A 26747-nucleotide genomic window follows, 5' to 3' on the forward strand; every position below is an offset into this window, starting at 1 on the left:
GGATGACCTTTCAGCCTGATGTGTGATGTACAGGAGAATGTCTTGCTTCCCTCAGTTCCTACAAGCAGGTGGTATCAGTTCTGGAAAAGAAAGCTAGGACTTGGGAGATTAGGGGAGCTCCATGACACTGAGATACTGAGCTAGACCCTCGGGCCTGGCAGGCTAGGGAGACCTGTGTCACTGAGCTAGACCCTTGGGCCTGGTGCTGGTGAATTTTCTTTTCTAAGATTTTGTCCTTTTCTGTGAGATATCAGTCTAATTCTGAACTTTAGCTTTTGAAAAGATCCTGAGTTAGTCCTTTCATACTGGGTCATGTCTACGCAGCCTATCTTTTCTGGGATTGCCAATTTCGAGATTTCCCTCCCACAGGTTTACCTCTGTTTTGGCGTGGGGGGGGATAAAATGGGGGGGACAGGGTCTCTCTATATATCCTTACCTGTCCTGGAACTTACTAATAGACCAGACTGGCCTTGAACTCACAAAGACCTGCCTGCCTCTGCCTTTCCTGTGCTGAGAATTCCAGAGCTACTATTAGGATGTCTTCAAAAACGTGTTCCTTATTTATTGCCCACACTCCACCAGCGCGCACAATGCAGCCAGCAGGCCTTGAGGCCTTTGTCATGGGTTTGCTAACCTAAGAGCCAGCAGTGTGCAATGAACATCTCTCTTAAGGCAGGGGAGGGGTTGACAAAGTGTACCTTGTTCCCACTCTGCACACTGAAAAAAAAATCTCTGCTGCCAGTGAGAAGAGGGTGGCAGCTGACAGGAATTTTGTTTTTCAGAGCCGTATTGTCCTTGTCTGATGTCCCCTCGGACCTGGCTAGAACGCACAGAGGGCCACTGTACCACCTCAGGAGTGTTTTTAGACGATGTGCTTCATGCAGGCATTTCCAAGGCTCCCAGACTTCATCAGGTGGCCCAAGGGTGTGTGCCTCAGAGCAGACTCGAGTCTCCAAAAGAAAATGAATAATGTTGGGAGAGAGACGAGTCTCCGCATGCTCTAAGGGACACAGCCAAGTGCCTAATACCATTTTGTTCTTACAGGTGTTTAATTATCGGCTTTAGACACAAGTCCTCAGAGAAAAAAAGAAGAAGAAAAAGAAAAGGCTAGTATAAAGCCTCTCGAAATTATCCTCAGCCTCCTCGACATTTTCCAGACTGGCCTTGTTTTGCTCGGCTCTCTGAAATGCCTGAGTGCGGTGAGGCGTGGCTTTGGCACAGCTGTCTTTGTTTTTTCCTGACTTAGTCGTTCAGGCCACAGAACGCTGCACTCTGGCTGTTTGAAATCCCGACTGAATTTGGAGAAATTGTGTCTTGGCATCTGGCCTGTTTCCCTAGAACATGATGTGATGTTGTCAACAGGGGCCAGTCTTTCCACTTTGTCTGTCTCCTGCCCAGCACTTGAACATTCCATGGTCAGTGAGACCAGAATGGAAAGGCACGCTTGCCATCCTTGCTGTGTTTCCTGCCTGACTACATAACTTTTACAATGTCACTTGTGGATAACTTGATCAGATTAGGGCGAATCACGGGGTTGGCCAATAGCAATCGGAAGGAGTCTCCAGCGTCACTTGTTGCATTATTAGGAAATGCATCCGGATAGACCTGCCCTGTGCATGCTCAGTGCTGATGTTCCTCTTTGTCTCTGCTGTCTAATTCACGAGACGAGATGAGCGTGGATTGTTCGAGCAATGCCAGCTGCCCTGCCCACAGCATGGAGGACGAGCTGCCGGTTCAGATGGAGGGCCACGGGCCCCTGAAGCTTGTTTTCACAGTGGTGTCAGCCCTGATGGTGGGCCTGGTCATGTTCTCCTTCGGATGCTCGGTGGAGATTCGGAAGTTGTGGTCACACTTCAGAAGACCCTGGGGCATTGCGGTGGGGCTGATTTGCCAGTTTGGGCTCATGCCTCTGACTGCGTATCTGCTAGCCCTTAGCTTCTCTCTGAAACCCTTCCAAGCTATTACTGTCCTCATCATGGGGTGCTGCCCTGGGGGCACCATCTCGAATGTTCTGACCTTCTGGGTTGATGGAGATATGGATCTCAGGTAAGACACAGTAGGGAAGCTGGGCAGGGTGTCCCTGTCTATGCCTGCCAGTCAGGGACACCTTTGTGATGTCTGGGTGGTTCTGAGTGGGAAGAGTCTTGGGCAGCCCTTCTCAGTTCCGAGCTTGCTCTGCTGCAATCAGTCTCTGCTTTCTTGGCAGCCTTTTCTATCCTGAGTCATGCAAGGGACTTGGTTCATATGCAACAACGATATTTCCTAAGCATGTTCTCCTTCTATGCCCATTGGCATCTCTGACCGTAATTCCCAGGACATCACCAATAGCCCCTATAGCCGATGATAATGCTGGTGATGGTAGTAAGATAAATAGGATGAAGCCCATGTGGTTCTGGTCTTTTCATTTTGTCTCTTTTGGCCACATTGCTCTCAGCAGTGTTTCCAGAAAACCCTTCTTGTGAAGCAACATTTTAAACGAGTGCAGAGGAGTCTGGGCAGTTGACAGATTGATTTAAGGAGCAGTATGGAGCTCTGAGGATGACAACTTTCTTCTTTCCTTTCCTCCTTTGGGTTTAAGTCAGAGTTTATGTCTACATATGAGGCAGATACAGGGCTCCAGGAGAAATTAAGCTTTCATTTATCCACACTGTAACGATGGCGAATGAATCACACAGTCTTGAGGTCAAATGTTTTGACGAGAAGTAGAAGAATATTTGAAGAAAGAATTGATGACTCAGTATTGGGGAAAATCGAGTTAAAAACAATGGTCTGACTGGTTTTTTTTTTTTTTTTTTGCTTATAAACACACATTTACATCCTGCCTAGGGAAAATGATCCATATAAATTTAAATCTTTGCATGTGTATGCCACTTAATTGAAACTTACTATATGATGAATGAATGAACGAATGAATGAATGAATGAGTCAGAATTGATGGCTGAAGGGGGAGCTGAGCTTAGTGAGTCGGCTTCAGGTCTCATTTCAAATTCTCTTGTATGTACTGAATATTTAGTGTATTGAACAGATTTCGCCTCTACATTTTAATTACAGATAAGTGATTAACTTGTATGGCAATGCCTATTTAGTTACCCACTTATGAGAGAGAGACTTGAGGAAAAGTTCTTGATAGTTTAGTATCTCCACTCATATGCCACAACTTGAAGTTCAGTGAAGCTGTCCACTAGCGCTCACACATCAGCAAAGAAGTCTGGGTCCCGGGATTTCTGGAAAGAAAGGAAGCTAGTGTTCATAGGTACCGGGAAGGCCTGGGCTTTATCTATCTCTTGGCTTCTCAGAGTCACCTCGTCAGTGACCTTTTATTATTCTGGAAAAACATTCAAGTTGAAGAAGTAGCTCAACAATGGCCACAAGGAGTAGAGCAGAGTTCACGCTGGAGCGGAGCTCCATCTGGTTCACATCAGTTTGTAACTTAGGCAGTTTTTTTCCATGACATTTGGCAACGCAACCACATCGTCTGTTTGGAGTCTGAGCCGAAGTCCTTAGCAGGGTTTTGAAACACTTCTGTTCTGGGAAAGGGAATATTTATTGCCAACATCCTTGGCTCATCGGCATTGTCATAGTAACACCAGTGGACAGATGTGTGTGGAAGACAAAGTGCGTTTTGTTTCTTGTTACCAACCCTATCTCTTATTTATTTATTTTTTTTTCATTTTATGGAGACAAGGTCTCACATAGCCCAGGGTGGCTCTGAGTTCCTGATCCTTTTCGCCTTCAATTCCCTAGAGCTGGGATTACGGGCGTACACCACCGTGTCTGGCACCAACTCTGGCCTCAGTCAGCTTTGTTGTTATTGTTGCTGCTTTTGAGACAGGGTTTCTCTGTGTAGTCTTGGCTGTGCAGGGACTTTCTTTGTAGATCAGGCTGGTCTTGAACTCAGAGATGTGCCTGCCTCTGTCTCCCAAATGTTGGAATTAAAGGCACATGCCATCACTTCCAGATTAATCAACTTTTAAACTAAACTGAAAAAAGGGATTTATTTATTTTAATGTATGTATTTTGCTTGCATGTATGTCTATGTATCACATCACACGCATGTCTGGCGCCAGATGAGTCCAGAAGAGGGCACTGGATCCCTTGGAACTGGAGTTATAGATGGCTGTGAGCTGCCATATGGGTGCTGGGAATCAAACCCAGGTCCTCCGGAAGAACAACCAACACTTTAACCACAGAGCCATCTCTTAGCCCTAGTGTTTACATGTTGATTGTAGCAACTTGTCCGAGAACACATACCCATACATGTGACACGGGCCAGGTACACGGTAGGCGTGCAGTAAATGTTAGCTCTTTCCCTCCTTCCTTCCTTGGCAAGCATTTCACCACTGAGTGCCCCACCCTGTGCTTTTCCTTTTTCTAGAGTTCGATTTTGAGTTTCACAGACACAAACATTGCGGAATAAATTATAAGAATGAAATATGAGTTACTTACTTTTGTATTTTTGAGATAGGGTGTTGCTCAGGCTGACCTCAATTTCAATGTATAGCTGGCTTCAGACACAATATTTAGCCAAGGCTGTCCTTGAGCTGATTCTCTCAGAGTAGGAATTTTAAAGTGGGAACTAAAAGTTAGATTTTAGAAGCTTATGGATCTAACACTAATAAATGCTTAAATCTCAGGAAATAGAATATTCTGTGTTGAGGAGCATAATAATGTCCATATTTGACACATTGCTTCACAACTGATTACCAACATAAAATCACATGGAGTAAAATTCAGCAGCCAATCAGTGATGGTCATTCTGGAGGAAATCTAAGTGTGCTTCATCCCACATCTTTATTTCACAGATGGGAAAACCGAGGCAAAACTCTTAGAGATGATCCCAAGTACAGTTCTGCGTGTGGTTTTCCACCCTCATACCTTAAACGGGTGTCTCGGATTTGAGCGGGTGTCACACACCGGATGTGACAAGACCAGAGTCTTGTACTGGCACAGAGGCACAGAGTCAAGTACACAGCAGACCCAGGGCCCACTGTGCTTCTTCCCAGGGCCCTGGGCTTCTCGCCTTAGTCTTCTGGTCTTCTCGCTCCTCTAACCTGCTCCTCTAGCTCCGCCCTCTCTTCCCTCTACCAGGCCCATTCTTTTGCTGAGCCGTTCACAACTCTGGCTTCCTGCCATCCTCCACTGTTGCTTCCAGGGGTCAGGCCCTAGTGAGTTCTTCCATGGCCAACAGTAACACCTTCAAAGTGTTCTCTCCACATTCAGACTCTGTTATTGTTTCGTTGTAAATAGATAAAGCAGCCGCCAACTGTGAGCCTCTTTCTGTTCCTCTTTTGTACAGTGAACTTTGTTGATGGTATTCAGTATTCAAAAAAGTAGGGTTCCCTAAGTTCCTCCTCTTCTTCTGGGGGTCTGGAAAGGAAACCAGGAGGGGAGATGCTCAATGCACTGGGGACTGAATGGGACAGAGACTCCCCCACAGCTGAGGGCCTTTCTCTTCCTCTGATGTTCTTTTTTTTAAAAAAATATTTATTTATTTATTATGTGTACAATATTCTGTCTGTGTGTATGCTGCAGGCCAGAAGAGGGCACCAGACCCCATTACAGATGGTTGTGAGCCACCACGTGGTTGCTGGGAATTGAACTCAGGACCTTTTGAAGAGCAGGCAATGCTCTTAACCTCTGAGCCATCTCTCCAGCCCTTCCTCTCCTGTTCTTGCTGGAGTTGGGTTGCTCAGGGATTCTTCCTGCTTGGAGGCCGTGAGGACTATGAGGGGCACCACCCAGTTGCTGTTGCCAACTTCATTGTCATACCAGGAAGTGAGTCTGATGTCACGCTAGGAAACGAGTTTGACAGAAGTGGCTGTTGAGGATGATGCCCAAGTTGTCACGGATGACTTTGGCCACAGGGCCTGCTGACACCCAGCACGAACATGGGGCCGTCATCTCAAGGGAAAAAGATAATGATTCTCCTGGCTCTACCCTTCAAGGGGGACCCAGCCTTCTCCATAGTGGTGAAGACACTTGTAAAATCTCACAACATACTTGACACCAGAATTACTCCATTTGTTATTGAAGGGGTTTCACTCCTGGAAGAAGGAGACAGCCTTCTCATTGATGACAAGGTTTGTTATCTTAGACTTTACTGTGCTGTGGACCTTACCGTGTGTGAAATCATACTAAAATATGTAGACCCTGTAGTTGAAATCAACAGAAGGGTCACTGATGGCAACAATATCCACTTCCCCGTGGTGAAGGCAGCTCTGGTGTCCAGGAGCCCGATACGGGCAAATCACTTCCCTCTGACCTTTACCATGTGTCTCGGTTGAGACTGGCAGGCACTACCCGAGATGTGGCTCTCCCTGGAAAGAGAAGGCAGAGGGCCCGGTCTCCATTCTTGGAACTGGGAACGATAACACTTCCATCTCGGCATGGTGCCGTGTGTTCACGGTGCTCACTGAACTGGCCAGGTCCCCGCAGCTCTCCAGGTGTGTTCCCAGGAACGTCTTAGGTGCAAGTGGCCTCCGGTCCAGATGAACTGCTCGTTGTTCCCTGAACACACCCTGGTTTGCCCATCTCCGCCTGCCCATGTTCTTCAGATGCCCTCTGGGTCAGCTGGCCTGATCGGTCTGCTCCGGTCATAGTGTGAGTCTCCCTGACTGGTCTAGAAAAAACTGCCTGCTATGTATGAAAAGATTAGACACAGTGTGCCAGGGCCTGGCCGAGCAGCCAAGCGTTCTTGACTGGGCCCTTTCAGGTGGTTGGGATTAGTTAGATGTGGACTGATGGCTTCAGTTGGAAGACAACTTGGTTATTGCCCATACATGCTGCTGAACTCTGTCTCTGGTTGTGTGTGTGTGTGTGTATTTAGACTCACCAGATCTGCTAGTGGGAAGCATGTGAGACCTGGGTTGGAACCTTACACACCATCTATTCCGCCATATTCCATCACCAGTGCAAACATCAGGGCCAGCCTGGGCTCAACCTGGGGAAGCTGATTCGCTCCCCTCATGGACTGGACGACAAAGCTACATCGCAGAGAACACAGAGAAGGGATTGGTATCATTTTCTGCAGTATGCTCTGCTTGGGACAGGCAGCTACCTGCTTTTGAGGGGAGAACTCAAGAATTAGGAACCGGCAGCGCCTTGCAGCAGTAAGTGCAACATTCAGGGCACAGGTATGGGATCCATTGCTGCCTGGCAGAGCCATTTGGGCAGGTTATAGAAATTATCTATGCTGCAATGGCCTCGCTTTTGTTTGTTTATATTTATTTGTTTGGTCTGCCTGTGTGTGGGGGGGTGTGTTTGCATGTGTGCGTGTCTGTGTGGTTTAGACCTCTTACCTACCACAATCCACCAACTCACCCCTCAACTACGAGGCAGGCAACAGAGCACTGTGTCTGCTCAAGGAGCCGAGCACCTTGGAGCCATTGATCTCACCGCCCCCCAGCTTCCATATTTGTGTGGAATTTGTTGTGAGACAGGGTCTCATGTAGCCCAGGCTGACCTCAAATTCCATTCAGAGCTAAAGATGTCTTTAAATTCCTAATCCTCCCACTTCTGCCTCCCAGTTGCTGGAATCACAGTCATGGGCCGCTGTGCCTGGCTCTTGGTTCCCATATTGGTAAAGGACTCTCTGAGGTTCTCTTTTATCTTAGATCATTATAAAATATGCACAATATAGTGTAGCATTTGAGCAATATTAAGTGGCATCAGGAACACTCACATTGCTGCCCACCTATTTCGCTTTATGTCACATGTTTGACTCCCCGGATGTCTCCTATACATGACTCATGTGTCTGTCTTCTGGATCTGGCTACTTAACCGAGTCTAATACCCTTGGGGTCATCCTCCTCAGAGTGTTTGGCTACAGTTCCTTTTCTGTTTGCTGCTGAACGCTCTCCACTGTGCGTGTCCTGCTTTGCCTGCTCACTCCTCAGGAGACATTGAGTTGGTTCTACCTTTCACTTCCTGTTTGTGACAAGGTCTCACTGTGTAGTCCTGGCTGACCTGGAACTCAAGTGTGCCAATCAGATTGGCCTGGGTCCTCTTGCCTCTGTCATCCCGAGCGCTGGCATTACCTGCGTGTACCCCCTTTTGACTATTGTAAATGATGTGGCATGAAATGGGTGTCCAACGGTACACCATTTGTGCCCTCGCTTTCAGCTTCCCAGTGTGGATGTGTAGTTGAGTAGATGGAAGTAGTTTAAGATCCATAGGAAAGGAACAAGGAAGGGACAATAAACCCAAGCCTCTTCTACCCCCCTTCCTTTTTCTTTATGAGATGGTCTGACTATGTAGCTTTGTCTGCCCTAAGCTCACTGTGTAGAGCAGGCTGGCCTTGAGTTCATAAATACCTGCTTGCTTGTCCCTGCCTCCTGAGTGCCCTACTCTAAACTTAATATTTCATCTGAAACTATCTGATGGCGCTGCCTGTTCGTTGTCCCCATTCTGCCAATTATGTAACTTTTTAGTCACCTGTTGGAAGGTCTTATCACTGTGCGACTTGCTAACCTTTCCTGCTAGGTCTGTTAATTCCTTGAGGCCTTGTTCATGTATGCCCAATGTCAGCCTGGTGGTAGCAGGGCCTTATAAATGGAGCGAGAGACACGGTGGCAGTGTCTTTTGTCAGTGTTATGATAACTCCACTCTCCAATGAACATGTTTATTAATGCAATAATAAATGCAGGACGGCTCACACAACCTCTAGCTATCTATGGAGGATGTGTGTGTCAATCCTTAGTTACAGAGAGGATTCTGAACTTGAGTAGTGGCATCTGTGTAGCACGGTGGCCAACTTTGATTCATGAAGTTCTCTTGAGCTTCTTTCCATTTTTGTATTTATTTATTTTGAGACAGGTTTCATATAGCCCAGGCTGGCTTCAAACTTGAAACATGGCCAAGGATGACTTTGAACTTCCAATCCCTCCTCTTCGCCCCCTCAGTTCCATGATTACAGGCATGCATTCCATGCCTGGTTTTCTCCTCTGAACTGAAGTCCTTGGTCTTGGACAGAGACTTTAGAAAGAGTGTGTGATTCTTCAGGTCTGCCCTGGTCTAGCCGTTGCCACTTCAGGTTTTTGGAGAGAGCTGAGATTGAACTTGTGTTAGTTACTTTTCTTGAAACTGTGACAAAATACTCGACAGACACAATTCAAGAGAGAAAAGCTTTATTTTAGCCCACAGTGACAGAGAAATTTCAGCCTACCCTGTCGGGGAGGACATGGCAGCAGAAGCATGAGGCGGTGCAGACCAGAGAACAAGGCAAGGGTGAGAACCAGAGATGGGTGGAAGTGTTTCAAAAGGACTGCCTCTACTGGCTTACCTCTGCCAGCCAGGCCCTCTCTTTAAAAACAGAATCACATACCCTAGGTTGGCTTACAACTTGCTACGTAGACAAAGGTGACCCTGAACTTCTGATCTTCCGTTCTTGACCTCCCAAGTACTAGGATTACATGCGTGTGAAACCATGCCTATTTTCATGCAGGGATGGGGAATCAAACCCAGGACTTCTTGCAAGCTAGGCGAACACTCCACTGACTGAGCTACATCCCAGCTCAGATCTCATCTTCCAAAGGTTCCATAGCGTTGAACTTAGTGGCACAAGCTGGGTACTGAGGCTTCAAAACATGAGCCTATCGGGGAACATTTCAGAGTCAAGTAATACATTAGTTTATTGCTATCAAGATAACATCAACACAGTTATTGTAAAAGTGACAAGAAAAAGATAATGGAAGTTCAAGGTGCAAAATGTGGCTCGCAGCACTCTGCACTTGATAATGCCGCCTCTGAATTCTGTCCTAGGGGGGTTTCTATGGCTGTGATCTTAAGGAAACAGTGGTCTCCATTTGGCTAACCAGATTTCTTTTATGGAGAGTCAGATATGCCTTTAGTTTGGAGAATTGGATTTCTTGATTTTTTGGGCTTAGAATTGAAATAACATTTAAATAACTTAAGCCTCAATTGCAGAATGGTATTGACTGCTGCCTTCTAGTGGAATGTGTGGCTGTGCCATTTCCTTGCTGTAAGGGAGGTTCAGGATTTACCTGTTTGTCCAGTCTTGCTGGACCTGTCTCATTCTCTGCAATAGTTGCAGATGGCTCCATTCTTCCTGGTGCGAGTGGAATCTTGTTCTGTGTAGGTCAGATAATGCTAGCGATTTTTCCACCATGTGAACAGTGGAGAGATTCAGCAAGCCACATCCTCTGTTGATGCCGCAATGGAATTTCTTGGCAGGAACTGGAAGGCGTGGCTTCCCATTATGCATGGTGCAGTTTCTGTGCTTCTCCAGCGTGGTCAGTATTTACAAGGGGACAGTAGGGCACCAGAACGTCTCTTGTCCCTCTGGATCCACCATCAAATGTATCACAGATCAAATTATTCTATGGAGGTCGGGCACAAGGTTTCACAGCCTTGCTGACAGTTGGCTTTTTACAGCGAGGAATCTCAGCCTTTTGTTGTTGGAGCCAAAACCATATGGGGGTGGCGTGGAGCATTCCAGACTCCATAGTTCAAGATTGAAGTGATGCAATGTAGGATTCTTTCCAGGAGTTGGTAAGCAGAGAGCCAAGGCATACAGTGTAGGTCAAGCATTTGGAAAACTTCCCTAGGTACCATCTCCATGGAAACAGGGTACCAACTCCATGAAAACAGGCTTGAGAGTTGTGTCAAAATGCTGAACTTTCTCTAGCTTAGCAGAAGACATCTTTGCTTTGTTTTGGGTGTTTGGGATTAGCCTCAGAGACTACTCTGAACAGAATAAAATATTTTTAGGCTTTATGTGGAGTGCAAACTATGCAGGATTTTTTTTTTAGAAGAAAAAAATTTGAAAAGGAAAATTTATGTGGAAATACTGACCCTGTATATTTCTTTTTCAAAACAGGGTTTCATATTATAGCCCTGGATAACCTGGAACTCACTCTATAGACCAGGTTGACTTCAAACTCACAGAGATCCACCTGCCTCTCCCTCCGGAGTGCTAGTATTAAAGACATGTGCCACCATTGCCCAACAACCCTATATTTTATGGAAACAACATAGTCAAGAAAGTCTGGCATTTGTTTGGGAAAAACAAAATTACTTATCAATGGGATAGATTAGAGTTTTCCAAACATTTGTGAATAGACTTGGGCATTTAATCAACATATGCCGAAGAAGGCACATCGGGTTAGTGAGAAAAGTGTATCCACACACTTGCTCTCAAGACAAAACAGCTTCATATCTTATAGTATATAAAAGAGAAATTTAAAATGAGTTAAATACATAAACACAGACTATCACTTCACAAAGAAGAAAATGTGGGGGTGATGTCTGAAGGCCCCAGGAGTGGAGGACATCTTTCCAGGGAGGAGAATTTAAAGGCTGTCTGTCGTTTTGTTTGTTTTCTGAGACACGGTCTCACGATGTAGCATTGACTGGCCTGGAACTCTGCAGGCCAAGCTGGCCTCAAACGCCCAAAGATCCCCCTGCCTCTCCTCTGCCTCCTGAGTGCTGGGACTAAAGGGGTGTGCTCCCGAGTGCTGGGACTAAAGGGGTGTCCTCCCGAGTGCTGGGACGAAAGGGGTGTCCTCCCGAGTGCTGGGACGAAAGGGGTGTCCTCCCGAGTGCTGGGACGAAAGGGGTGTCCTCCCGAGTGCTGGGACGAAAGGGGTGTCCTCCCGAGTGCTGGGACGAAAGGGGTGTCCTCCCGAGTGCTGGGACTAAAGGGGTGTCCTCCCGAGTGCTGGGACGAAAGGGGTGTCCTCCCGAGTGCTGGGACGAAAGGGGTGTCCTCCCGAGTGCTGGGACGAAAGGGGTGTCCTCCCGAGTGCTGGGACGAAAGGGGTGTCCTCCCGAGTGCTGGGACGAAAGGGGTGTCCTCCCGAGTGCTGGGACTAAAGGGGTGTCCTCCCGAGTGCTGGGACGAAAGGGGTGTCCTCCCGAGTGCTGGGACGAAAGGGGTGTCCTCCCGAGTGCTGGGACGAAAGGGGTGTCCTCCCGAGTGCTGGGACGAAAGGGGTGTCCTCCCGAGTGCTGGGACGAAAGGGGTGTCCTCCCGAGTGCTGGGACTAAAGGGGTGTCCTCCCGAGTGCTGGGACTAAAGGGGTGTGCCACCACACCTGGCAAAGATACATCACAGCTTTAACTCCATAAATCTTCATTATGATGAATATCATGAGCAAAGCCAAAGATAAAGAGTAAATTTATCGAAAAGGCTTGAATCATACATAATGCTATGTACCCTGATTGTCCAAGAGCTCCCCCGAGGTAAGAGGAAAAGGCATACTGTTGAGAGAGGAGGGCGAGAAGAGGCTGGAAGCCTGACAGAGGGTAGGCCTTGGAGAAGTAAGTGTGTAATAATAAGCTTACAGTGAGATCTGCCTGCTCTCAGGAGATGTCAAAGGGCTTGGCCACATCTACAGCAGTCTGCCCTGCCAACGCAGGCTTTGTATCTAACAAACAGAACATTCTAAACCTTTGGTGGTAGGGTTTTGCTTTGGAGGAGCCCCACTACAGGAGGAGTCATTTCAAGTCAATCCCTGTCCCGAGTCAGAGGGAGAATTTTTATCCAGTCCACAATCTCTCACGGAATCCCTGTCTCAGATTCCGTACCTTGGTTCTCGCTTTCCAGTGTTCCCCATCAGGAGCCAGTGACCACAGGCTCTTCTGTGGGGAATCTCACACAAGTCTTCCAACGGCTTCTTAATATTCATAGTACTCGGCACCAGACAGGTGTTTAGTTACCTCTTTAGTATTTTAACTTGTCATATTCAAGTCCCAAAGGGGTTTAAGAAATTCTGGCTTGTTTCCTTTAGACCCAAGAGCTCTGAGTAGTCACCCCCAACCATGTAATTACTAGGAAGGTGGGTCTTGTAGTTGCTTTGAAAAAGTGGGTTCTAGGTATTGTTTTTTGGTAAAGACTACATTTTTAATTAATTAATTTTTTTTGAGACCAGAGTCTTACTATGTAGACCAGGCTGGCCTTGAACTCGGAGATCCACCTGCATCTTTCTACCCATTCCCGGGATTAACAGCATGAACCACCACATCTGGCCCAAGACCGCATACTAACGTAAGGAAGGACCAGCTCTCAGCGTCTGGCTCTCCCTCCTAACCGTTTTCATTTTGCTTGCAGCATCAGTATGACGACTTGCTCCACAGTGGCCGCCCTGGGGATGATGCCCCTCTGCCTCTACCTCTACACCTGGTCCTGGGACCTTAAGCAGAATCTCACCATTCCATACCAGAGCATAGGTCTGTATGGGGTTGGTGTAATGGTTAGAAGGAGTAATGATGATCGTACAGGTAGCAGCTAATTACAGATCCCTTTGTGTGGTGTGTAGCATTGTCTAAACCAATCCTATTATGTTCAGGGTTAGTGAGGTTCAGGAACTTGATGACGATCGTGCAGCGTGGAACTGAAATCCTCACTCAGGACTCTGCCTCCAGCATCCAGATCCCTGTGTGCTCGTGTTTGGTGGTGGAGTGAGATACCCGAGGGAGAACCTTTATGAGGAAGAGAGGTTTACTGAGCTCACAATGTGTCTCACAACGGCTAGGTGTCCACACACCACAGTCCGTGTTCTTATGAGCCCTACTCTGTGACTGGGAATTTCAAAGACTTAAAGGGACCACTCTCATTTCAAACATTATACTTCTGTTGTCTCAGAAATCCCTGTGGTTGGTTGTGAGAATCACGGTGGCCCAAGTGTGCTGGAATTTATTAGTAGCACATACTCCTCAAAAATTGTCCTTCAAAGCTGTGAACTAATTGAAATAGAAATTTCTGGGAAAGTGTGGGACATCAGGGTGAGAAGGGACACTGTCTGACAGATTTTCTTTCTTTTTAGGAATTACCCTTGGGTCCCTGATTGTTCCCGTGGCCTTTGGCGTCTACGTGAATTATAGGTGGCCAAAGCAAGCGAAAGTCATTCTTAAGGTCAGCATCCCCTGCCCCCTACACACAGCACACCACCAGACGCAGAGACGGGAGGCTGAACCAATGAGCTGTCCCAGTACAGCCTTGCCCCGTCACTCCCATTGGCCCACACATATTTGTGACACCTTGGAAAACAGGAAGCTCTTAGTGACAGAAACACTGAGGCCTGAGACGGCCAGGACCTGCTCCTCCCCTGGGCTAACCACAAGCACCAGCAAGGTGAAGCTCCTCCCAGCACTGTACACAATGGGAGCCTCAGTGTGTGGGGACATGGGTGACTTCTTAGAACAGGCTGAAGGGCTGTCTTGCCGAAGCATTCCCAGGCACACACCACTGGAGTTGTAATTGGTATACACAAGCAAAGGTCACTGACTTCATCAGGTACCCCATGTGAACCACATCACCCCGAAAGAGTTGAGGGGTGGCCAAGGAATGGTGGGAACCTAGCGATCCTACATCCCCTTGCAGGCCAGAGCTGTCGCTGGTCTTTTGAGAAATAAGTGGTCTTGCTTATTCAAAACCGCTTCTTCAAAATCGAAATAGAATCTCAGTTGTATTTTAGATTTTACAAAGAAATGAGCGTTTGGGGGTTAATTAGAAATTTGACCAAAATGTATGTTCATTTCAGCTTGGAGTTTATGGTTTGGTTCCATCTAAGCTCACTCTGCCTGTTGGGGCTGCTTTCCCAGATGGACAATGCCCATTGTTCCTCCAGCGAGAGCAAGAGAGGACAGGTGCGGGAGGCCTGTGTGTGAGCTTGGAGCCCCGGTCTGTGCTCACGGGATACGGCCCCTTCCTTCCCACACTTGTCATTGTCCCTTAAAAGGAGAGCATTCCCCGTGGGAAATGTTTACAGAACAAGAGGACAGTGTGATTATGGAAACTTTCTTTCCAAGTACTTTGTCATTAATTGTTTTTCCCAAAGGGGCATTAAGTGGCGGCAACAATTGAAAACACCCCACTTTAGCCTTTCTGTGTGCTTGTGGTCTTGGAGTCAGGCATGGGGGCACATGCTAGCAATCTCAACACGTGGGGCGTGGAGGCAGGAGGATCGGACGTTCAAAGTCATCTGTGCTACATAACAAACGGAAGCCCAGCAGGGGCCACTTGAGACTCTATTGTGTGTCTCCCCCCCCAAACAAACCTTTTCAGCAATTGTATGGGATTCATGTTAAACTATGTCAAGTAATACGCATAAACTAGAGCCCACAGTTTAATCATCGTTCTAGTGTTTTTGAGATTTTGAAGCAGGGTCTCCCTGAGCAGCACAGGCTGGCCTACGGTCATAGTTCCGCTGCCTCAGCTTCACAAATAGGAGACGACAATACATTGTATCAGGCCTACTGGCACATGCCTTTGAACTTGAGACAGAACATCACTGAGGCAGGAGTGTGTGATCGAGGAGAGCTGGTCACCTCCTAGAACAAAGAGGAGACTGGTAATGGTCTAGAACAAAATAATCCCTGGGATCTGCCCCTCGCCCAGGCAACTGCCCTGCAGGGATCTGTTCCCCTGGGATCTATTTAGCTAGTCCTGTTTCCTTAAGTTTTCAGGACCTTTCAAAATAGTGCTAATAGACTTTAACACATTGTCTGAGTCAGGGTTTCTATTGCTGTGAAGAGACACCATGAGCATGGCAACTCTTATAAAGGAAGGAGAACTTTTAATTGGGGCTGGGCTACAGTTTTAGAGGTTAATCCATTATCATCATGACGGGAAGGGTGGCAGTGTGCGGGCAGACACAGAGCTGAGAGTTAGTTCTACATCTTGGTGGCAGGCAGCAGGAGGCTGTGTAGCACATTGGGCATAGCTTGAGTATATGAGACCTCAAAGCCTGCCCCCACAGCGACCCACTTCCTCCAACAAGGTCGCACCTCCTAATATGCCTCTATGGGCCAAACATTCAAACACATGAGTCTACGGGGGCCATTCTGACTCAAACGACCATACATAAGAACTTGTAGTGGGCATTTCCTGTTCAAACCATAATAATTGGTTTCCGTTTTCTTTAGTACTCCAGCGGCTCCTTCGGTTCTGAATCATGTCAAGTCGAGATTGACAGGATTTTAACTAGGTCCTCTTCTACAGAGTCTGCTATCCCACGAGACTGATGACAGCCTGCTAAGATCCAAATTGCTCTCAGTCTCCTGGGAATTAAATTCACGTTAGAAAGTTTCAGATTTATTGGTTCTTTCTTTCTTTCTCTCTTTCTTTCGAAAGAGAGGACACGGTGTGGTGGAATATTAATTTAAGATGTGTTACATGCATTAATGTTGTGGGATGTTTATTTAATGATGCAAAGACATGTTACATTTGTTTGATTAAATAAAATTAACCCAGGGTCAGGAGGCTGAGTCAGCAACTAGCTGACAGGAAGTGGTAGGGAGGAGCCACGTGTAGCTAGGGTTCTTCATCCGTCACCTCAGATGGTAAAGGTTGTGATGGTGTGATCTCTAAAGACATCTAAGAAGCCATTACCACAGCCAGCCGTGCAGCAGAGCCCCTCCTAGACCAGAAGATCTCTATCTTCAACAGTCACTATCCTTAGCATCTAATTAGCTTTGACTGTCTGACACAGCCCTCCGTTATCTGAGAAGAAAGCCTCAGTTGAATTTCCTGGACCAAATTGGCTTTAGGGTATGTCTGAAGAGTTTGTCTTATCAATTGATGCAGGAGAGCCAAGACCACCCCTAGGCAGATAGTCCTGGGCTGTGTAAGAAAGGGAGCCAAGAGAGGGAGCTTCAGGGATTCAGCCCCCAGAGGCTACGAATGCTCCAGCAGATGGCCTGCTCCCTACCTGCACACTGGCGTCTGCGGACGGCCTGCTCCCTATCTGCACACTGGCATCTGCGGACGGCCTGCTGCCTACCTGCACACTGGCGTCTGCGACTGAACCTTGTGGGTTAAGAAGAGAACACGTGGAAGTTGGAGGGAATGGTGGTAGTGAGATAGGGAAAATGGAGGAGGAGGAGGAGGAAATGTGGGTGGATTTGATTAAAGCCCACTGCATGTATGAAATTCCCTATAGATAAAAATATGATTAGTTTAAATGTATCTTAAAGTCTTCAACATTTTCCCATGAAAGATTATATATTTACATAATACATAAATAATTTATGTATAATATACATTTTAAGACATTTCTAAAAAAGAAAGAAAGCTAACTAAACATTAGGCCGAGAATGCAGCGTTTCTCTGTGATTCTTGTCTTGAGTTCCTGCCCTGACTTTGCTCAGTAATGGACTGAGACCTGAAGACGTAAGGCAAATAAACTGGTTTCTCCTCTTGGTTGCTTTGGTCAGAATGTTTGATCCCAGTAAAAGAGAGGAAACTAGGAGGCACCAGCGTTAGCTAACCTGGGCTCCTTACATTATTTCTGCTATCTCCTATTTACATGTACTATGCCTGAGTGTCTTCTGTACCATTATACACTGTTTCTGATCAGAGACAACCCATCAGTAATCTTCCTCTCAGTTGTACATCTACTTCATCATAGCTGTGCCCGCGAAGAGAAAGCATCTGCCTGTGTCTTACATGAACTCCAGCATTCACTCTGATTTCAGGCGCCCACTGGGCACTGAGGAGCACACCCTCGTGCCTAAGGGACAGAAGGTGACTTTAACAGAAAATTGGATGTCACAGCCTCTGAGGTCTTCTAAACCTTTACACTGGGCGTGGATTAGCATAATAGAGCCTCAGATGTGACTACCAAGCACTCACCTTGCTGCTTTGTTGCAGGTCGGGGCCATTGTGGGCGGCATCCTCCTTCTGGTGGTGGCAGTCACTGGTGTGGTCCTGGCCAAGGGATGGAATACAGATGTCACTCTTCTGATCATCAGTTTCATTTTTCCTTTGGTCGGCCACGTCACTGGCTTCCTGCTGGCATTCCTCGCCCACCAGTCTTGGCAAAGGTATAGTTACCTATCCTATAAGGTGTGTGTGTGTGTGTCCGGGACTAAGAATGCCAGACTTGTGATGCCAGGCACAAACTTTACCTCTTTGATTCATGCCAGGCTCTGTAAGGTTTTCTGAAGCAGGATCACTGAACATGCACCATGGCAGGCTTTGCTGGTTATGCCAGGAAACAGGAAAGGTTTTGCTTTGCTTGTGGTCAAGAAGCTCATAATTCTTTATATAGACAAAAGCCACATGGATGGGGTTTGTCTCGTCAGGGTTACAATTGCAGCAATGAAACACCTTTACCAAAAGCCACCTGTACATTGTAGGCTCACGGAAAGAAGTCAGATCAGGACAGGGACCTGGAGTCAGGAGCTGATGCAGAGGCCAGGAAGGGGAGCTGCTTACTGGCTTGCTTCCCATGGTTTGTTCAGCCTGCTTGCTAACAGAACCCAGAACCACTTGCTCAGATGGTCTCTCCCAGAGGGAGCCGGGCTCTCTCTCATCAATCACTAGTTAAGAAAATGCCCTACAGCCAGATCTTATGGAGGCATTTTCTTAATCGAGGTTCCCTCCCTTCAGACAGCTCTAGCGTGTGTCAAGTGGACATAGACTAGTCAGCACAGGTTGTGGTTTATAAATTTCAGATTGGGGCTTTAGTATGGCTTGCTGATGTCTGAACAGTTCAAGTCCAGCCAGGATAGCAACGAAAGACCCGGTCTCAGTTACAGAGTCGAGAAGTGTGATACGTGAATCCCACGGATCAATAGGAGGAGTGAACTTGTTTTGCTCAACACAGAGATCATGGTAGGGCACAAGTAAAGAGATTAATTCATTGTTCATTGTACCAGATTTTAAAAGAATTACTACTTATGAATAATATATATAGGAATTTGTCTGAAATATTATTATTTGGATTGGAGTATACATTTATAAATATTGTAAAAAATTTTTAAATGATAATACTCCATATTGGCACGCATGCCATGGGATGAACGCGGTGATTTAATAATGAGGGGGAATGGTGACAGGAAGTGTCATAGGATTCTGCATACAGTGTTCTGTCTGCATGCATGCCTGCAGGCCAGAAGAGGGTGTCAGGTCTCACTATAGATAGTGATGAGCCAACATGCGGTTGCTGAGAATTGAACTCAGAACCTCTGGAAGAAAAACCAGTGTTCATAACCTCTAAGCTACCTCTCCAGTGGCATAAGCTTTCTGAAAGGCAACTGCTGCACTAGCAGCCTCTCGTGTGCTTATGGCTATTAACCCAGTACTTTTACTCTGGCTGAGAACAGGGTCTTGCTATGTAGACCTGGCTGACCTTGAACTCTGCTTTGTTTTCTGGTCTCAGCGTCTTGAGGGATGGGATTAAAGGTGTACATCACCACAATCAGCGGGAATTTATTCTAGAGTTAGCTCTATCAGATATACACATGAATATTGATATAATAAGATGTTAATTGCTGTGCCCTTTCTATAGGTAAAAATGGAAGCAATTTAAATATCTAACAATAGGGTCATGTTTATTTATGCAGCATGCATGTGATGGGTATCAATCTCAACGCTCCAGGGCTAAGCCTTAGTTTACAATTTTGATTTCTACTTTGTGGGAAAAAAGCAAAAAGAATATGGAAAAATCCTGGAAGAAATGACAGTTTAGAGCAGGGGAGTGGAGAGTGATTTCAGTTCTCCTGGGAATATTTTCTGTTTTTCAGTAAGTGGATTCATTTTTAAGTCACGAGAGCAATTACAGGAAAGTGGCTGGATTCGAGAGGCTGGGTGGGGAAGACTCAGGTTGGTCTTAAGCTGCTCCCACTCCGCCAGGGAACACCGCTGAGCACTGCACACGCACTGGGTGAGGCCCTACCTCGTCAAACCCCGCTTTCTTCTTGTTGCAACCTGACAGCAGGGCACTATGATTCTCCCAGTGATGAGCAAGCTCTTCAGAGAAGATTAGGAATGTAATCAAGTTCCCATAGCCAGAAAGTGCAGTTGGGATTCAAACCGGGGTTTGCATCCAAGGTCAATAGTTAGGAGCATAGACTATTGAGTGATGGAAATTGATGGCTGGATCTGCAGACATGAAGAATTCTAATGGCTAGGTGCCGTCAGCTGTCTAGTCTTTCTCGCCTCCCCTGGCCTGACAAAGATGAGGCCAGAGATAACCGCCTTTGCGCTATGAATGGTCTGGTCCAGGCGAGTTGCAGCTTTTGAGTTTTATGACATGGAGCTAAGGAAGTTTGAGGGAAGTGCTCTTTGCAGGAAGGTAGGAGCAATTCAGTGTGTCACAGAACTGCCACTCAAAAATATTCCTGCCCCATGTCACACCCTTGGTGTGTCTACCTGGAATCCAGCCTCCTCCAAAGCACTCTTAACTTTCCGCCTCATCTATGAAGGCTGCAAGCTCCTTGCACACTGGAGACAAAAGGAACGGCTCAATCCACCCTCCAAGTTTGCTTCCTGCCATTGCTTCCTTTTTCTCTCACTTTTCATTTTCAAGTAAGGCTTATTCCATTTTCTGTGATCAGAAAACCAACAAATGTAAAAAGGTAGACAACGAGAGAATGTTATCACTGCACCTTTCCCCGAAAGCAACCCTTCCCAACACTTGTTTTTCACCTAGTTTTGGCATGCTTTTTAGTTTGTTTGGTTTCACACCTCTGACTCAGTTTCCCATTCCCATCTCCTTCAGTCCTCCTCTGCGTGCCGACTGGCTAGTAGTACTCGGGGCTTCCTGAAGTAGCCATGCTCACACTGCGTCTGCGGCTTTCCTGGTTGCCACTCCGATACTGATCACCTCTTCAGGTTCTGTGGCTTCACCACTTTGCAAAGCTTTCTGGAGCCATTGCTGCTACTTTGCTGAGTTCTACAGCATCTCCTGATCATTGTTCCCTGAGTTCTACAGCATCTCCTGATCATTGTTCCCTGAGTTCTACAGCATCTCCTGGCCCTGGTCATTGTTCCCCGAGTTTCTATGGCATGTCCTGGTCATTGTTCCCTGAGTTCTACAGCAACTCCTGGCCATTGTTCCCCGAGTTTCTATGGCATGTCCTGGTCATTGTTCCCTGAGTTCTACAGCATCTCCTGGCCATTGTTCCCTGAGTTTCTATGGCATCTCCTGATCATTGTTCCCTGAGTTCTACAGCATCTCCTGACCCTGGTCATTGTTCCCCGAGTTTCTACAGCATGTCCTGGTCATTGTTCCCTGAATTCTACAGCATTTCCTGGCCCTGGTCATTGTTGAAAATTGTCCATGAATAATCTCTGGTGTCCATCTTGTACCTCTACTCTGATTCTTGGACCAGGGTTTTTGAGGTTCTACTCCACTGGGCATCCTTGCCATATACAGAAGAGGATCCCAGTAATAACTATCAACGAATACATTCTTTTAGTTGTCTTAGCCTATAGCTTATGCTTGTCATTGCTCAAAGGAAAAAGGGAATCCTCAAGGGTGGTTCCTTTTTTTTTCTTTTTTTTTTTTTTTTTAGACCAGGCTGGTCTCAAACTCACAGAGATCCGCCTGAATGCTGGGATTAAAGGCGTGCGGCACTACTGACTGGTTCAAGGGTGTTTCTTTTCGGTTCACAGCTCTTGAATCTGTTCACTGACAGGTGCAGGACGATTTCCATAGAGACTGGAGCCCAGAACATCCAGCTGTGCATCGCCATGCTGCAGCTGTCCTTCACCGCCGAGCACCTGGCCCAGCTGTTTAACTTTGCCTTGGCCTACGGACTCTTTCAAGTGCTGCTGGGGCTCCTGATTGTTGCAGGTGGATGGTTTTCCTCTGCATGTCGGCCACCGACTTAGTCACACTCCAAAGCCAGCTCTGCATGTCCTGCTCTTGTGATCTAATTTTAGCTGACACTTTTGGGGACCAGGAAGTATAAAGCCAGGACACTTTGAGGCAGTGGGTGTTCCCCAGGAAATATTTAAGAAGCCATTTGAGTGAGAGATCTTATAACAGGATTGTACAAAACCAGCCCCCTAGCTTTTATGTCCTGCCTCCCTCAGAGCCTTGAGCTTTCCCAAATACTCAGCTATTCCTGGGCTCAGTGGCTCGAAGGACTTTTCAGATACGAACCTACACATGTATGCCAGTGTAGACACAGTGGAATTTTACACACACATGTACCTACACATGCTATTCTCCAGCCTGCTCAGCCAAATACGCATTACTTTGGGGTGTAACTCCTTATGCATGGAAGGTAAATTGCAAGGTATGAGTACACATATGTACATACACATGTCTTTATTTTGGTCTTGGTCCGTGGAGTAGGCTCTAGTTAGGTTAGTGATTACTGAGAAAATCGACTGTACACTCGCTGTTGCTCCGATGAAATGCAGTCCCCACAAACAGCTTATAAAAGAGAGATCTCATGTTGGCTTCCAGTGACTTGGCGGGAGGTGTGGGGGAGAGGAAGTGTGTGTATAACGATGACAGCAGGAGGCAGGGGGCAGGAGGCAGGGGGCAGGGAGCAGGGAGGCAGGGGGCAGGGAGGCAGGGGGCAGGGAGGCAGGGGGCAGGGAGGCAGGGGGCAGGGAGGCAGGGAGGCAGGGGGCAGGGAGGTAGGGGGCAGGGAGGCAGGGGGCAGGGAGGCAGGGGGCAGGGAGGCAGGGAGGCAGGGGGCAGGGAGGCAGGGGGCAGGGAGGCAGGGGGCAGGGAGGCAGGGGGCAGGGAGGCAGGGAGGCAGGGGGCAGGGAGGTAGGGGGCGGGAGGCAGGGGGCAGGGGGCAGGGAGGCAGGGGGCAGGGAGGTAGGGGGCGGGAGGCAGAGGGCAGGGGGCAGGGAGGCAGGGGGCAGGGAGGCAGGGGGCAGGGAGGTAGGGGGCGGGAGGCAGGGGGCAGGGAGGCAGGAGGCAGGGGGCAGGAGGCAGGGGGCAGGGAGGCAGGGGGCAGGGAGGCAGGGGGGAAGGGGGGCAGGAGGAAGGGAGGCAGGGGGCAGGGAGGCAGGGGGGAAGGGGGGCAGGGGGCGGGAGGCAGGGGACAGGGGGCAGGGAGGCAGGGAGGCAGGGGGCAGGGGGCAGGGAGGCAGGGGGCAGGGGGCAGGGAGGCAGGGGACAGGGAGGCAGGGGGCAGGGAGGCAGGGAGGCAGGGAGGCAGGGAGGCAGGGAGGCAGGGGGCAGGGAGGCAGGGAGGCAGGGAGGCAGGGGGCAGGGGGCAGGGAGGCAGGGGGCAGGGAGGCAGGGAGGCAGGGAGGCAGGAGGCAGGGAGGCAGGGGGCAGGGAGGCAGGGAGGCAGGGGGGCAGGGAGGCAGGGAGGCAGGGGGCAGGGGGCAGGGAGGCAGGGGGCAGGGAGGCAGGGGGCAGGGGGTGGGAGGTAGGGGGCAGGGTCATATTTTGACTGCACACAGAAAGCAGAACCACGCTCTAAGGACCCTCAAGCTCTGTCCCCAGTGGAGCGAAGTCCAGCAAGGCTCTGCTCTGTCTCCTAAGATTTTACAACACCCAGACTGGGGACCAAGCGTTGAAATCCAAGAGCCCTTGCGACATGTTCTCATGCTAACCAGCACACATATGATTATTATAAGCTATTGGTATGGTAACATTGATGTAAGGAACATTTGGGGCTCAGGGGGTTCCCATGGAATAAGGAAATGCCTCTATTAGAACAAACTGCTGGTTCTGAAAGCCAGAGTTTTCGAGAAGCGTGTTGAGCGTCTTTGTAGCTCTATCCTAGCACGCAGGCATAGGGCCTGATGCGCAGCCAGCACCCCTAAGGGTTTGTCAGCTGACCGAGTGAATAAGCTCTGAGAGACCTGACAAATGAACCCCAATTCTGGAGAGAAAGAACCATTCCGATCCCCAACCCTTTGGTTCCACAGCGTTCTCTTCTCACTCCTTCCCCCATATTTCCACGCATGCATCATGCTGACCAAAGCAACTCTCCCGAAGTACCCTCGAGTATGCAGGGCCCTCCAACTAGGCTCTTTGCTAAAGGGGTTTTTAATACTCTGTTTCTCCACACAGCATATCAGGCATACAAGAGGAGGCAGAAGAGCAAGCTCCAGAGGCAGCACCCTGGTTGCCCAGAGGTCAGCTACGAGAAGCCCAGAGAGACCAGTGCTTTCTTAGAGGAAGGAGATGAAGCCGCTATAACTCTGGGGCCACCGGGACCAGAGCAGCTGCACAGGGCTGCTGAGTAATCAGCCACATTCCATCATGGGAACAGGGGCCAGCTTGGCCCTCCATCTTCCTTCGCGGCCAGGAAAGACCACGCACGGATGTGTGAACGTCACTGGAGGAACTGTGTGAGCAAGCAGCAAACGGTTGAATTCTTAGGTTCTTCCGTCCCTGTCTGTCTCCTGGGGAACAGTGAGTGGCCGCTGGCAGTGAGCAGCAGGCATTTCCTGGTGAAGCTGGCCTCCGCCGTGGATTTTAACGGAAGAGAGAGAACATCAGTGTAGCGGAGACTCACACTGCAGGACGGAGCCCGTCCAGATCCACTGACTTCTTGGCTGTGAGCAGGTGCTCTGGAGTGCTTAGGGAAGAGACACTCAGAAGAAATAGGCTTCAAGGACATGAGTTTTAAGGGATCAAGCATCTTGTAATTTTGATACATGTGTGATACTCTAAAGGAAACGGGAAGAATCTAAAAAGTGAATATCTGGGTGAGTTCTTTCTCCAGAGAGGAACAGACATGTGCCTAGAACCTCCATAACAGAGACACATGTGCAAACCTTGGGTATCCTGTGTGCAAAGTCATCTAAAATGTCCAAAGTTTGTCCTCTGTGTTCTGACATTGGCTGGCGATGATCTCGGAACAACTTTCTACATCTGTCTGTGTTACCTACCTCATTCTTTAGAACAGTGCTACGTCCAAGTGTTGTGTCATATAGGACAGTAACTTATTTAACTCATCGATATTAGCGAGTATCCAGATGCCTCCCAGTGTAGCGTGGCTGTGAGTGGCCCTCATGCCCGTGTCCTTGTAGGACCCTTCCTGCAGTCTGCTGGACAGGCTCGCTGCTCCTCAAAAGGTTGGATTGCTCTGTTTCGGAAGGGCTCTGTTGTTCAATCTCACAAGCTTAAGAAATGATTTTTCATTGCTTTGATTTGTGAAAACATCTCATTAAATTATGACATCAAAACATGAACTAGGGCATTTTTATGTTCATTTCCTTCTTTGCGTATTTGACCTGGTTTTATCCCTGTGACATTTTTCTTTTGCTTTTTTTGAAGACAGACAGAATTTCACATGGTGTCTGTCCAGGGTAGTGTTAAGCTTCCAAAAACCTTCCCGCCTCAGCCTCTCGAGTGCTCAAAATTGCAGTGTGGGCCACTGTGCTGGCTGCTCTAGTCTTACCAAAGTACAGGTAGTACTTTGTCAAGGGCTCAGCTTTTGTTTTCTTAGGATGTCTGTTGTTGCAGAGACTTACATTTTTCACACCTTTTAGCTTTATCAGTCTTTTAAAGTTGTTGTAGAGGCCGGAAGTTGGAATGTTAGCCTTTTATGTAGATTATGAGCTGTCATATGTCCCCCGTGGAGAATCATGTGCGGCATTCCGTTGTTTATCTGCCGCGGGTAACCGCTCACACAGTAGGCGGTGCCTGGCCAGAGGAAAGGCCACACCTCCCTACCCTGACATTATTGAAAATACTTTCCTATACGCTTTTCTATTGCCTCTGTGGGTGTAATACTTGCCTATCCCTTATTCTTGGTGCAGGGTATTAAAATTCTGCCTTTAAAATCTGTCCTTATCCACTCTTGTTTTGTGCGTGTGTGTGAGGGGGCGACACATGGCCCGGCATGCCACGTGGAGTCAGAGGACAGTTTGAGGCGCTGGTCCTTGTCTTCTGCCTGGTAGGAGATGAGGTTTGTGCTAGTCACTGCATGCCTGACTAGCTGTCTAGTGTGCTTCTGGGGACCCGGTCTCTACCCATTTCACCCAGGAGCCTGAGATTATAGATGCACTCACTCTGGCACCTAGTTGTATGTGGGTTCTGCACACAAATCCAGGCCCGTCAGCTGGTGAGGAAAATGCTTTACCCACTGAGCCATCGGTCCAGCCCAAGAATTTTATTTAAATTCTTGTTTTTAGATTTTATTTACCTTAAAAGCAAGAGTGTTTTGCCTTGCATCAATGTACGTGCCCCATATGTATGTCTGTGCTTGTAGAGGTCGGAAGAGGGAGTGGGATCCTCTGGAACTGGAACTGTGGATCATTGTAAACCTCCAGATGAGTGCTGGGAACCAAACCCAGGTCCCTTGCAGGAGCAGCAAGTCAAATGCTCTTAACCACTGAGTCATCTCTGCAATCCTGATTCTAGTTTTTTATTTGGGGTCCTCTGGAAGAGCAACAAATGCTCCTAACCTCTGAGCCATCCCTCTCAATGATATTATATTGTAAGGGTCTGAGAAATGCTGAGGAAGTCCCCAAACATGAAGAGTAAGCACAAACAGGCAGGCAGCTGTTATATCAGTACACTTTTGATAGGCTGAGGTTTTGGTTTCTTTGGACAGCTGCTCCACTTGATAAGTGTTCAAAGGGAAGCTAGTTTACGTCACACTTGTCCCCACAGGACAAGCAAATCAGAGTGGAAAGGATTCTTTCCCTTGGGAGGTGATAGTCTAGAGGAAGTAGACAGACCACTGAGGGGACATGAGCAGGAGAGCTGAGAGTTAAGATCCAAAAGCAGCATCACTGAGAGGGTTGGAAGAAGGACGAGAAAGAAGTTTCTGGATGTCTCTCTATGTGAGCACCGATGGAAAAGGTACAACTCAACACTCCACTCTGAGCTGGCAATAGAGTCAGAATTAGCCACTTAGAACACCCCCAGGAAGGGACACGTAACGAAAGGCAGATTTGTTAAGGACAGAAACACCAGTCACCGCTGCTGACTCTGAGTGACAGCAGTCTGCTTGCAGGGACGGTCACGGTTCCTAGAACAGAGGGTAAAGCCTGGTGCACTGCTCAGCTTTGTTTGACTTTCCAATTTGAAATAAGAGTCATCTGGGAAGAGGAAAGATCAGCTGAG

The 26747-nt window shown here is 48.0% G+C and overlaps 1 protein-coding gene across 1 annotated transcript; it reads left to right on the forward strand.

Annotated features, from left to right (window-relative positions):
- The first annotated feature begins 1354 nt into the window (after positions 1 to 1354).
- Slc10a6 (solute carrier family 10 member 6) lies at positions 1355 to 24865 on the forward strand. Its single transcript, XM_048427254.3, has 6 exons — positions 1355 to 2046; positions 13070 to 13188; positions 13785 to 13873; positions 17612 to 17784; positions 21385 to 21542; positions 23739 to 24865. The coding sequence occupies exons 1-6, from the start codon at positions 1670 to 1672 to the stop codon at positions 23912 to 23914; spliced, it is 1092 nt and encodes a 363-aa protein (XP_048283211.3). The 5' UTR covers positions 1355 to 1669; the 3' UTR covers positions 23915 to 24865.
- The last annotated feature ends 1882 nt before the right edge of the window (positions 24866 to 26747 follow it).

This window comes from Myodes glareolus, chromosome 8 (assembly GCF_982192425.1).
Source record: "Myodes glareolus chromosome 8, mMyoGla1.1, whole genome shotgun sequence".
In the NCBI taxonomy this organism is placed as follows: Eukaryota; Metazoa; Chordata; class Mammalia; order Rodentia; family Cricetidae; genus Myodes; species Myodes glareolus.

Coding starts and splice junctions, on each gene's coding strand:
- Slc10a6 (XM_048427254.3), top strand. CDS start 1,670: ATGAGCGTGGATTGTTCGAGCAATGCCAGCTGCCCTGCCCACAGCATG. Junction 2,047..13,069: donor GATGGAGATATGGATCTCAG/GTAAGACACAGT, acceptor TTTTGCTTGCAG/CATCAGTATGACGACTTGCT. Junction 13,874..17,611: donor AAGCGAAAGTCATTCTTAAG/GTCAGCATCCCC, acceptor GCTTTGTTGCAG/GTCGGGGCCATTGTGGGCGG.